General features: G+C 39.8%; 3 protein-coding genes and 1 pseudogene across 4 annotated transcripts in view; all 4 read right to left on the reverse strand.

The window, feature by feature from the left end:
• The window catches only part of LOC116714991 (protocadherin gamma-A12-like), a 188,203-nt gene that overhangs the window by 109,437 nt on the left and 65,228 nt on the right, over positions 1-13,538 (reverse strand). The gene's annotated exons all lie outside the window — the stretch shown is intronic.
• The window catches only part of LOC116714994 (protocadherin gamma-A5-like), a 125,364-nt gene that overhangs the window by 109,432 nt on the left and 2,394 nt on the right, over positions 1-13,538 (reverse strand). Inside the window, 1 exon segment of the mRNA XM_032555811.1 lies at positions 13,130-13,538. Within this exon segment, the coding sequence (XP_032411702.1) occupies positions 13,167-13,538 (372 nt within the window). The 3' untranslated portion in view covers positions 13,130-13,166.
• Positions 2,777-4,912, reverse strand: LOC116715015 (protocadherin beta-16-like). Its single transcript, XM_032555830.1, has one exon. It carries the CDS (start codon positions 4,234-4,236, stop codon positions 2,887-2,889), a length of 1,350 nt encoding a protein of 449 aa, XP_032411721.1. The 5' UTR covers positions 4,237-4,912; the 3' UTR covers positions 2,777-2,886.
• Positions 6,105-9,366, reverse strand: LOC116715022 (protocadherin beta-1-like; annotated as a pseudogene).

The raw sequence follows: 13,538 nt of genomic DNA on the forward strand, positions 1-13,538 counted from the left end.
ATGGTCTGATGGTTTCAGCACGTAATCCTGGAGATCATTGATTCCGACATCATGATCCGCCGCCCGTTCTAACACAAATTTTGCTACCTTTCATTGCAGTCTCGCTAATTTTAAATTTCATCTCGCTCTTTTCAAACGTCGGTGAATTGTCATTAATGTCTGTTATCTGGATGGTAACTGTGTAAAACTCCATCGGATTCTCCAAAATAAGCTGAAAATCTAAAGCACAAACCGTGGTGTCTGTACACAGCGCCTCTCTGTCGATTCTCTCCTTGACGAGCAGGACGCCTCTGTCTCTGTTGAGCTCTACGTACTCCGCGGTGTTTCTGTTAAAAATCGTGGCTTTACCGGATACCAAACGTTTAGTGTTCAATCCTAGATCGTGAACGACATTTCCAATCAAGGATCCCTTTGGCAATTCTTCTGGAATAGAGTAGCTGGCCTGCCCGACCACCGAGTCCAGAGAAAAGAGAGCGATAACAAACAGTACCGCCCGATTCATTGTTCTGTTTTTCCCCGTTTGAGCTTCCAGTCTTTTGTATAAAAAAAAAAAAAACGACCAACAAAACAAACAATCACTAAAATCGACTTCCAGCCTCCGGTTAAGAGTTCAGTCATTTGCTGAATGAAAAAAAATGGTCGAAGTAGTACGTGTTTATCCTTTTTTTCAGCAATCCTTCCGCAGTATAACTGTCAAATGATCAACTGTGCAAATTGTAAGGATGGTGGAACCAGCAAAGACGCCCTGATCCGTCAGCATCTGGCCAACAGCGGCCCTAAGAGTCGAAACCATAAAACTGCAGAACGTCACACATAATCTCCATGTCTGGTTCTAAAGTCTGAAAACACATGTACAGCATTTAAAATAAATATTTTGTAACGATTTTCCCAAACAGCTGTGGGCAATATTTATAAAACATATTATCTATATAATTAAGATATATCAAAATATAACCAAAACTACAGTAAATTGATGAGATTTAGGAAATGTAAAATGGCCAGAGTTACAATAATAATAATAATGATAAAATAATAATAATAATACTTTTATTTCTGGTGAAAATATGTTTGGCACTTCATTATCTCCTGAAACAAAGCTCAAGAATGTTGATCTTGGTTATGTTTAATGGTTTTCTTTTATGTTTAAAATAAATGCTTGTACTGTCACTTTAAGAGAGCGCTGTAAAGTGACGTCAGCGCTTTACTAACTCTCAGTTGGCTCAATGCAAACCGAGAGGAAAGAACTGTTGACCTATGAGAGTAGAAAACTGTATGTTCTTGAGGAATTATGTTATTTTAACTTGTTCAAGCATGTGTCACTGATTTATGTCTGAAAACAAGCAGAAGAAGAAAAAAATCCAGAGGGAAAAAAACAACAACCTTGAACTAAAGTCCACAGCCTGTAGCACAAATCATTTCAAAATGCAAATTTTAAACATATTTTTAAGAGAAAAGACCATAGAGAAGAAACCTTTACATAGAACAAGCTGTTAAAAACTCAAGGCAAAAATTCAACCATGGACAGTGCATGACTCTCCCAGCTAGTGTTTCTGTCCATGGTCCTGAAGTTAAGACAATGCATTGGTCAGAAGATTACTCATTCTACCTACAGCAGGACGTAACAATAATACAATACTTTTTGCTTCATACTAGAGAACTCAATAAGCATTAATGTTATGGGCTATTACAGTGAGATGTCTGTAACAGGGACCAAAAATGTTGTAGAGGTAAGCAATATAAATATAAGAAAATATACCTCAGATGTCAAGCTACCTTTTAAACAGGGTAAGAAATGATAAAGATTATAACGCAAAAAAGCACTCTAACCTCTAGAGGAGAGTCGGGTTCATCCAGGATGTTCTTCTCATTCTGTATCCGCTGCATCGTCCCTGTAGAACTGGAGTCCATTATTAACACGTTCTGACTACCAGTTCTGCCGAACTTAATGTCACTCTTTCTGGAGTCAGTCGTCCTGCACACCTCATAATTGTACACGTGTGGCAGAGTTCCTGTTCCCAAAGTGTCTGAGTAACGAGGTGGATAATATGGAATCACAGGGAGGCTGGAGTGATACAGGATTCGAGACTGTCTCCATCTGTAGATCTTCACTGATATAATAACCACTAAACACGTGATGAAGAGGAAGGAAACCACAGCCAGAGCCAACACTAAGTAAAAAGTCAGGTTGTCATTGTATTCCTTATCGTGTGGAAATTCACTGAACTCCGACAACACTTCAGGGAAGCTGTCCGCCACGGCCACGTTAACAATGACTGTAGCTGATCGAGAGGGCTGCCCGTTGTCCTCCACTATGACAGTCAGTCTTTGTTTCACAGCATCTTTATCAGTCACCTGACGGATAGTTCTTATTTCTCCATTCTGTAAGCCCACTTCAAACAGAGCTCTGTCTGTGGCTTTCTGTAGTTTATAGGAGAGCCAGGCATTCTGTCCAGAGTCCACATCCACAGCCACCACTTTAGTCACCAGGTAGCCCACATCTGCTGAACGAGGCACCATTTCAGCCACCATGGAGCCACCAGTCTGGACTGGGTACAGAACCTGAGGGTGGATTATCAGTTCTGATCTTGGATGATGACTTTCATAGTGACGTTGCTGCTGAGAGGAGGAGAGCCTCCATCCTGCGCTTTAATGCAGAAGTGAAAATCTCTGATCTGTTCATAGTCAAAAGAGCGAACTGCATGGATGACTCCACTATCAGCACTGACAGACACATAGGAGGAGACTGGCACTCCGTTAACAGAGGATTCCTCCAAAATGTAAGAAACACGAGCATTTTGATTCCAATCAGTGTCTGTGGCTCTCACTGTATATATAGACACACCTGGCGTGTTGTTTTCTACAATGTAGGCCTCATAAGAGCTTCTCTCAAATACAGGTGCAGTTGTCATTTACATCAGAGACTTGCAAAGTGAGAGTGACGCTGCTGGAGAGTGAAGGAACTCCTTCATCAGAGCAGATAACAGTGATATTATACCCTGATCCTATTTCTCTGTCCAATCTACTTTCTGTCACAAGATTAAAGAAACCATCTGTTGCTAATTTTAATGTAAAAGGAATCTGTTCATTAATTGCACAGTGAACTTTGCCGTTTTCTCCTGAATCTAAGTCCTGAACATTTACCATGGTCACTATTGTCTCCGGTTTAGAGTCTTCTGGAATTACGTTAATCTGTGATATTATATTAATAACAGGCTTATTATCATTAATGTCAGTCACATCAACAGTTACTTTACAGGAATCTGTTAATCCTCCTTCATCACTTGCTTGTACATGTATCTGATAGTAACGCGCTTTCTCGTAATCTATACTATCAGCTAATATTAGATCGCCATTCGATTCATTCATTTTAAACAAATCTCGTATATCTGCTATTGTGGTGGAGATAGAATAAAGTATTTTGGAGTTTAATCCTTTATCCGCATCAGAAGCACTAACTCTGGTTACAACTGTACCCTTAGCGGCATTCTCTGGAATAGTAGCTTTGTAAAGTGGTTTAGTAAAAACTGGCGCATTGTCATTAGCATCAAGCACCGTGACATGGATTTTTACTGTGCCGGTTAGTTGCGGTTCTCCTCCGTCCACTGCAGTCAACACTAAAAATAGCTCCTCCTGTTTTTCTCTGTCAAGAGGTTTTTGCAAAACCATCTCAACAATCTTTTCACCGTCTGGTTGATCTTTCAACTTCAAAGCAAAATGCTCTGTTTTGGAAAGAAAATAACTCTGAAGACCGTTCGTGCCAACATCGGGATCTACGGCTCTCTCCAACAAGAATTTTGCTCCTATCACCGCCGACTCGCTTATCTTAAATGTCATGTCCGACTTTTCAAATAATGGGGCGTTGTCGTTTATATCGACAATTTCAACAGCAACCGTGTAAAACTCCATGGGGTTTTCCAGAATAACTTGAAAATGAAGGGCACAAGGCGTCGTCTGCCCGCAAAGCAGCTCCCTGTCTATTTTGTCTTTGACAATGAGGACTCCCCGTTCTCTCTTCAGATCAACGTAATCCGTGTTGTCTCCAGTAAAAATTCGAGCGTTTCCGGAAAACAGCCTTTTACTGTCCAAACCCAAATCCCGAGCGATGTTACCGATTAATGATCCTTTTGGACTTTCCTCGGGAATGGAGTAGCTGACCTGGGCAGTCACCAGAGAGGGGAAGAGGAACAAGAAAAACAACAGCGCTAGCCGCTCCATTGTTCCCTCCTTATTTTCCATTCAGAAAAAAAAAGACAAATCCCAGTTAAGTTTTTTTTTTTTTTTTTCCAAACCGTGGCTAAAAGGAAATCCTTTCCATGGTGATCACAACGCATTTAAGTTGTCCATCAGTCGCATTTATCGGACAATGAAGGGTCCAGACATTCGCTCTGCGTGTTTGATGTCCTCTGATTTAAAGAGAAAATGGATCACGGGGAAGAAACGGAGGAGAGCTGCTTCAATGCTTACACTCACTGGCCAATAGCGGCCCTTAGAGCTTAATATAATGTACTACAACAACGTCAGACAATTAAACAAGTAAAAAATTAAATTAAATAAAGAACATTGTCTGATTTATGTATAATAAAAAAGAAAGCTGTCAAAAAGGTTAAGGAGAAAATACATTTAAACATTCATGAATACATTTGAAAGAAAACTATAGCGAACGGTTAGTTGAAATCAGCTGACATCATGCAAGATAATCACATATTTTTCAAAGCAAGAGCTTATGTTTCGAAACACACGAACCAGTGTTCAACCTGAAATATGTGAAGCTATTCAACTGCTCGGTGCTAACATTGTCACACACATTGCAAGCGTCGGGTTACTTCCAAAAGCAACAACTTTGAACAAAACTCCAAAAAAAAAACAAAAAAAAAAAACATAAATAGCCATATTGAGTAATTATTTTTAAATTAATAAATTCTCACCTCTACAGGAGAGTCGGGTTCATCCAGGATACTCTTCTCACTTTGTATCCGCTGCATAGTTCCGGAGGAACTAGGATCCATAATCAATACGTTTTGAATTCCACCTCCCCCAAACTTATTATCACTTTTTCTGGAGTCAGTCGTTCTGCACAGATCGTAATTGTACACATGTGGCAGAGTTCCTGTTCCCAAAGTGTCTGAGTAACGAGGTGGATAATATGGAATCACAGGGAGGCTGGAGTGATACAGGATGCGAGACTGTCTCCATCTGTAGATCTTCACTGATATAATAACCACTAAACACGTGATGAAGAGGAAGGAAACCACAGCCAGAGCCAACACTAAGTAAAAAGTCAGGTTGTCATTGTATTCCTTATCATGTGGAAATTCACTGAACTCCGACAACACTTCAGGGAAGCTGTCTGCCACCGCCACGTTAACAATGACTGTAGCTGAACGAGAGGGCTGCCCGTTGTCCTCCACTATGACAGTCAGTCTTTGTTTCACAGCATCTTTATCAGTCACCTGACGGATAGTTCTTATTTCTCCATTCTGTAAGCCCACTTCAAACAGCGCTCTGTCTGTGGCTTTCTGTAGTTTATAGGAGAGCCAGGCATTCTGTCCAGAGTCCACATCCACAGCCACCACTTTAGTCACCAGGTAGCCCACATCTGCTGAACGAGGCACCATTTCAGCCACCATGGAGCCACCAGTCTGGACTGGGTAAAGAACCTGGGGTGGATTATCGTTCCTATCCTGGATCAGGATTTTTACAGTCGCGTTGCTACTGAGTGGAGGAGAGCCTCCGTCCTGTGCTTTGACACGAAACTGGAAATCTTTGATCTGCTCATAGTCAAAAGAGCGAACTGCATGGATGACTCCACTATCAGCACTGATGGACACATATGAGGAGACTGGCACTCCGTTAACAGCAGAGTCCATCAAAATGTAAGAAACACGAGCATTCTGGTTCCAGTCAGCATCTGTAGCTGTTATTGTAAATATAGACACACCTGGTGTGTTGTTTTCTACAATGTAGGCCTCATATGAGCTCTGTTTAAAAACAGGTGGGTTGTCATTCACATCAGAGATTTGCAAAGTGAGAGTGACGCTGCTGGATAGCGAGGGCATGCCTTCATCAGAGCAGGTCACTGTTACATTATATTCAGAAGCTTTTTCTCTGTCTAATTCCCCCTCTGTAACGACAGTAAAAAAATTATTCGTGGATGTTTGAATACTAAACGCAGAGTTTTCACTTAAAACACACATTACTTTGCCATTTTCATTAGAATCTGGATCCTGTATATTCAACATTGTTCACAACCGTTCCGGGTTTTGCATTTTCAGGCAATGCGGTCGATTTCGACATCACGTTAATGGACGGAGGATTATCATTTATGTCTGTAACATCTACTATCACTTTGCAAGCGTCGGACAATCCTCCTTGATCCGAGACCTGAATGTCTAACTCATAAATTCTTCTTTTTTCGTAGTCTATGTTTCCGTTCAGCATCAATACTCCATCTGCAGAATTAATTTGGAAGAGACTTGCAGCTGCTGATTTTGGAATTGTGTACATTATCTTTCCGTTGTTGCCTTTATCTTTGTCACTAGCCTTTACTGTGGTTATAATCGTGCCAGCAGGAGCATTTTCTGCAACACTTACTTTGTACTCCTGGTTTAGAACAAACGGGTGAATTGTCATTTGCATCTAACACCGTTATGATAATCTGCATTGTTCCGGTGAGCTGAGGTTCGCCGCCATCCAGAGCGGTTAATGTTAGTGACAAATGTTCATTTTTTTCTCGGTCTAACGGTTTCTGTAAAACCATCTCTGCGTGTTTAGTGCCATCAACTCGGCTAGTCGTCTTCAGAACAAAATTGTCGTTCGGTTTAAGGGTGTAGCTGCTTAAACCATTCACACCAACATCATCATCAATTGCTTTTTCTAGAACAAACCGAGCGCCAATAAGAGCCGATTCACTGATCTCGTATTTCATCTCCCCTCTCTCAAATGTGGGAGGATTGTCATTTATATCAGTAATCTCCACGGTCACCGTGTAAAATTCCATTGGGTTTTCAAGGATTATTTGAAAATGCAGCGCGCAGGGCATTGTTTGACCGCACAGCGTTTCTCTGTCTATTCTCTGTTTTACATTTAGCACCCCTCTTTCCCGATTCAGCTCCACGTACTCCTCAGTATTCCCAGTGTAAATTCTAGCTTTGCCAGATTTTAATCGGTCCACCCCTAAACCTAAATCGTGAGCTATTTTACCAATTACAGACCCGCTTTTCATTTCCTCGGGAACGGAGTAACTGACCTGACCGCGCAAAACACCGAGGCGGAGCAGAGAGAAGAGCAACACCATTTGCCATCTCATCTTTCCAGCCGACATAAAAAATGCTGAAAATTAGAAATCCTTCGTCCTCTTCTTATCTCTGCTATTCGGTTTTGAATAGTACAAATAATGGCGAGGTCCCCAAAGCGCGAATAAAATGCACGGTAAAACAAAGGGATCTATTTGTGCAGTCCTCCCTCCTGCTTTCTACGGAGATCCTGGTTGTTAACTCGACCACTCTCTGCCTCCCAATGCGATGTGCTGACGTACAGGAGAGCACAATATGAAAACCTCCTCAGCAACTTGATGGCAAACAGCGTCCTTCACTGTTCAACGAAATGAACTGCACTACGTCAAAACAGTTCATATCTCAGTACTTTAATAGTTCATTTTAAAGAGATCACACAATCACGGCGTCGTTTAACTACCACCCAGTGAACACATTTCAAATATGTTATCCTGTTTATACTGGAAGGCAAAACACCCCCACTAACATTCAGTTCAGGTAATTGAATTAACATGTGCAGGTGCATTTAATGACCAGTAAAAAAAAGTCCAGATTAAATCATTCCCAGGAGATATTAAATTCACCTTTATACGCTGTGACTTCTAGCTTGTGAGTGCAAGCAATGATATTAGGTAGATCACACATAGTTATAACATGGATCAGTTCTAACATTTGCAATTGCTCCAATCAGAAAGAAGTTGGAAAACATCTGACTGACTCTGCAGATTCTCAGTTTAGTTTGTAGTTCATGTAAGAAGAACTAGCAACTTGTGACAAACATTTTAAAAAAGAATGAATGTGAACATAATTTTCAGGTAAATAATATTATTTTTTGGGTGAGTAAATAATTTATGATTACATTTCCTACTTTACAGTTGAACTAGTTAAACCTCATTCGTGTTGATTCTGTTGGTGTTCACTTATTGTTAATATAAATTATTCGTCCTAATGTTTAAGCTGTTGGTTGCAAGACAAACTATTTCATCACTAGTTCATCAGCAATGTGGTAATTATAATAAACATACTTGGAGTAAGTTGTGACATTTTAATCAATGTTATAAATGAACCAAAAAACAAATTTGGTACAGGTATAAATAAAATATAGTTTATTTCAGCATCCTCAGGCCTGAGATGATAGACACTGACAGAGGTGTGCTTCTAGATATTTAAAAAAAAACATAGATAGAAAATCCAGAAAAACTCTGTCAGAACTGTAGCAAAATTCTATGCTATGTCCACACTCTATATATTCTGCAAAGCAAGAAGAAAGATAGAAGACCAGGGATCAAATTTAGTTCCTTGTGCTGGATACAATCGTAGAGAGAAGTTGTTGACTGATTAACAAGATAAGTAGTTGACAAAGTATCTTAAGGAAGATGCTAATGGACACTATTTATTGTATATATAAAAGGCTTAGCACTTAGGCTTAATGCAAGATAAGTTAGGATAAACTGATGAAATGTAATTATTATAATTAGAAACATATACTATTGGTTTATTGTGGAGGCCAGAGCAAAGGTTTTATAAAAGCTTGCAGCTATTATGCTATTAGAAATTTTAAGTTTTTAAAGTCTGAGGTTTAGCAGTGCTATTTGGCTTGCATTAAAAGATTACATAATTTATATTGAGAACTGCACTGCATTCAGTTTCTGTTAATTTCCAAATGTTGTTTTCTGAACTTTCAAAGAAGCTTTCCCTAATTTAAGACATGGTCAAAATCCTTATTTTTGAGGCTACAATTCAATCCCTATCCAATCCCAATGAGATTAATTCATTAATTTTCTGTGTGAAGTACTGATCTGCTTGCCAACATATTTAGTAGACAACACATATATCAAGTTTATATCACAGTTTGAGCTCAGAGGGTTAAAAAAGGCAGGAGTTGGAGATAAAAAAAAGATACTACATGCTACAACTATACATGGTCTCCAATAAATCACAAATAAGGTACAAAAAGAAAGGAAACAAATGATTAAAAGGGATTATGAGGAATTTGAATCTTCTTCAAACATATGCAGAAACACATTCCACATGAGGAAAGAATTTGAATCTATAAGAAAAATGAGTAGTATAAATAGATGTGCTTAATATTGTTACCAACCTCAACAGGAGAGTCAGGTTCATCCAGGATGCTCTTCTCATTTTGTATCCGCTGCATCGTCCCTGTAGAACTGGGATCCATTATCAACACATTCTGACTACCAACTCTTCCAAACTTGCAGTCACTCTTTCTGGAGTCAGTCGTTCTGCACACCTCGTAATTGTACACGTGTGGCAGAGTTCCTGTTCCCAAAGTGTCTGAGTAACGAGGTGGATAATATGGAATCACAGGGAGACTGGAGTGATACAGGATGCGAGACTGTCTCCATCTGTAGATCTTCACTGATATAATAACCACTAAACACGTGATGAAGAGGAAGGAAACCACAGCCAGAGCCAACACTAAGTAAAAAGTCAGATTATCATTGTATTCCTTATCGTGTGGGAATTCACTGAACTCCGACAACACTTCAGGGAAGCTGTCCGCCACCGCCACGTTAACAATGACTGTAGCTGAACGAGAGGGCTGCCCGTTGTCCTCCACTATGACAGCCAGTCTTTGTTTCACAGCATCTTTATCAGTCACTTGACGGATAGTTCTTATTTCTCCATTCTGTAAGCCCACTTCAAACAGCGCTCTGTCTGTGGCTTTCTGTAGTTTATAGGAGAGCCAGGCATTCTGTCCAGAGTCCACATCCACAGCCACCACTTTAGTCACCAGGTAGCCCACATCTGCTGAACGAGGAACCATTTCAGCCACCATGGAGCCACCAGTCTGGACTGGATACAGAACCTGAGGAGGATTATCGTTCTGATCCTGGATCAGGATTTTCACAGTCATGTTGCTACTTAGAGGAGGAGAGCCTCCATCCTGCGCTTTAACACAGAACTGGAAATCTTTGATCTGCTCGTAGTCAAAAGAGCGAACTGCATGGATGACTCCACTATCAGCACTGACAGACACATAGGAGGAGACTGGCACTCCGTTAACAGAGGATTCCTCTAGAATGTAAGAAACACGAGCATTCTGGTTCCAGTCAGTGTCTGTAGCTTTCACTGTGAATATAGAGAGACCTGGTGTGTTGTTTTCTACAATGTAGGCCTCATATGAGCTTCTCTCAAAGACAGGTGGGTTGTCATTTACATCAGAGATCTGTAAGGTGAGAGTCACACTGCTGGAGAGCGAGGGAACTCCTTCGTCAGAGCAGGTCACTGTTATGTTATATGCAGATTCTGTCTCTCTGTCTAATTGACTGTCTGTTACAATACTGAAAAAGTTATTTGATGTTGTAGAAATAGAAAACGGGATGTCTCTTTGAATTGTACATTGTACTTTCCCATTTTCAGCTGAATCTGGATCCAGTGTGTTTATAATTGTCACAACTGTACCAGGTTGAACGTCTTCTGTAACTACAGTTGATTTCGACATGATATTTATAGCTGGTGTGTTGTCATTTGTATCAATTATTTCTATAGTAACCTTACAAGAATCAGTTAGACCTCCTGCGTCACCTGCCTGAACATGTAATTGATATTGTCGTTTCCTCTCATAATCAGTGTTTCCAACCAACTTAATTTCACCAGTCTCTCTGTTTATTTTAAATATTTCAGACGCTTCATCAACGGAGTTTAATATTTCATATGATATATTTGCGTTAGATCCCTCGTCAGCATCCATGGCACTAACTTTAATGACAACGGTTCCTGTTGGTGAATCTTCTCTTATTGATGATTTATAGACTTTCTGTGTAAAAACCGGAGCATTATCATTGCTGTCGAGGACATTTACATGTATTTGAACTGACCCGGAAAGCTGCGGCTCACCGCCGTCTACTGCCGTCAATACAAGGGAGAGACGATCTTTTTTTTCACGATCTAGTGGCTTGTCTAATATCATTTCCACTATCTTGCCTCCGTCTACTTGATTTTGCAGTTTCAACATAAAGTTATCTGTAGGATATAACAAATAACTCTGCAGATCGTTCTTACCTACATCCAGATCAATCGCTTGCTCTAGAACAAAAGCTGTTCCTGTAACAGTCCGACTCAGAAATTTTAAATTTCATTTCACCTCTTTTAAACATCGGTGCGTTGTCATTAACGTCGGTAATTTCCACGGTGATGCTGTAAAATTCCATGGGATTTTCTAAAATAACCTGGAAATTTAGAGCGCACGGCGCCGTCTCTGCGCAGATAGCTTCTCTGTCGACCCTGTTTTTAATGAGGAGGACTCCCTTTTCTTTTTCCAGCACGATGTACTCGGCACTGTCTCCTGTATAAATGCGGGCCTTTCCCGATTTCAGTCTTTTCACATCCAAGCCTAAATCTTGCGCAATATCTCCGACGAAAGATCCCACGGGCATCTCCTCAGGAATAGAGTAGCTGACCTGTCCACTCACTAAAATGAAACACGGGAGCGTGATGAAAATCAGACCTAGTAGTCCCATTGTTCTGATCGTCGCCATCCTGTCAATCCAGTCTCCTCAAATGCCGATTCTAATTATATTTCCGTTAAGATGTAAATAACAAAAATTCGGTCACTTGTTCTATTTTAATCAGCAATTACACTGTGAGCTGCAAATCCAGAAAGAGAATCATCCAGCGAGGCGAAAATAATCCAAAACCGATAAGTTGCGTCAACCTCCTGAGCTGTTTGTTCTCTATCTACCGTTCTCTCTCTCTCTCTCTCTCTGAAATGAGAAGGGAGTTACTGAATATTGCATCTCTTTGCAAACACAGACTAGCCAACAGCGGCCCTAGGAGTTCATCAAGCTGAACTGCAGAATATTACAAAGATGGAAATAAAATTGATTCTTGATGTCAAAATGAGTCTATTTCAAAAACAATGAGTCAATGTAAAAAAAAGAGAAACCATATTACGTATCAGAAATTTAAAAAAAAGCTCTAAATGGTCATGGCGAAGAAAAGGAACGGATTATGACAGATGACATGCAATGTTGTTGCTATTTTATTTATTTAAAAGGAAAAGAAAGTTTGAAGTGAACGTTATGAAATTGTTTTTATATTATTGTACTTTGTGGCGAAATCGCACTACAAACTGAATTGAATTACTCACAAATTAAACCAAACATGTCTCTCATATATTGAATTATCATTTACAAAATGAGCTTCAGGGCAAGTTCCAGATTAATCGGTGCATTAAAATGTGTTCGAAATCTAATCCCACAAATTAGGTAAATCCTTCAAAATGGATATTTACAAATATTATAAAGACAGGTGTGGGTCCGAGTTGCTAATATGCCATGCAAACAATGCAAACTGATCATTTTATTGATAAAATTATGTACAACCCTCTCAGACACAGCCTGATACATTAGCAATAATAAATTATGACAAAAATAAGATGATGTAAATGAGAATATTTATATCCATCATAAGGACAAGGTTGATGATTGCACGTTATTAAAATTAGATATCAGAAAAACAGAAAATTAAAGATAGAGCTCTGAAATACGGCACTTGAAACGACATTAGGAGCTATCCATGGTGCTGACTTTAAAATCAAATTGCGTTTCTGAAAAGCAATTTAAAAGTAGGCATTTGTTTGCAATTCTATTGTGCAATAAAAAAAAATATGGCAACATACTTTAAGAAAGCTGTCTATGCAATGCAGATGCGACCAGGCAGATTTAATTAAAATAAATGTAAAACCTCCCAGACAAAAGTTAGAAAACAATAACTGAAGTACTAGGGTAGAGTATTTGATTCTCTCATTTAAAGATATACAATACAAATAAAATATCCAGATGATCTGAAGTGGTAATATATCATTACACTGTTGACTCTTAATAACTAACCTCCACAGGAGAGTCGGGTTCATCCAGGATGTTCTTCTCACTTTGTATCCGCTGTAATCGTTCCAGTAGAACTGGGATCCATTATCAACACGTTCTGACTTCCACCTCGGTCGTACTTAATGTCACTCCTTCTGGAGTCAGTCGTCCTGCACACCTCGTAATTGTACACATGTGGCAGAGTTCCTGTTCCCAAAGTGTCTGAGTAACGAGGTGGATAATATGGAATCACAGGGAGGCTGGAGTGATACAGGATGCGAGACTGTCTCCATCTGTAGATCTTCACTGATATAATAACCACTAAACACGTGATGAAGAGGAAGGAAACCACAGCCAGAGCCAACACTAAGTAAAAAGTCAGGTTGTCATTGTATTCCTTATCGTGTGGAAATTCACTGAACTCCGACAACAC

Source organism: Xiphophorus hellerii, chromosome 23 (assembly GCF_003331165.1).
Source record: "Xiphophorus hellerii strain 12219 chromosome 23, Xiphophorus_hellerii-4.1, whole genome shotgun sequence".
Classification (NCBI taxonomy): domain Eukaryota; kingdom Metazoa; phylum Chordata; class Actinopteri; order Cyprinodontiformes; family Poeciliidae; genus Xiphophorus; species Xiphophorus hellerii.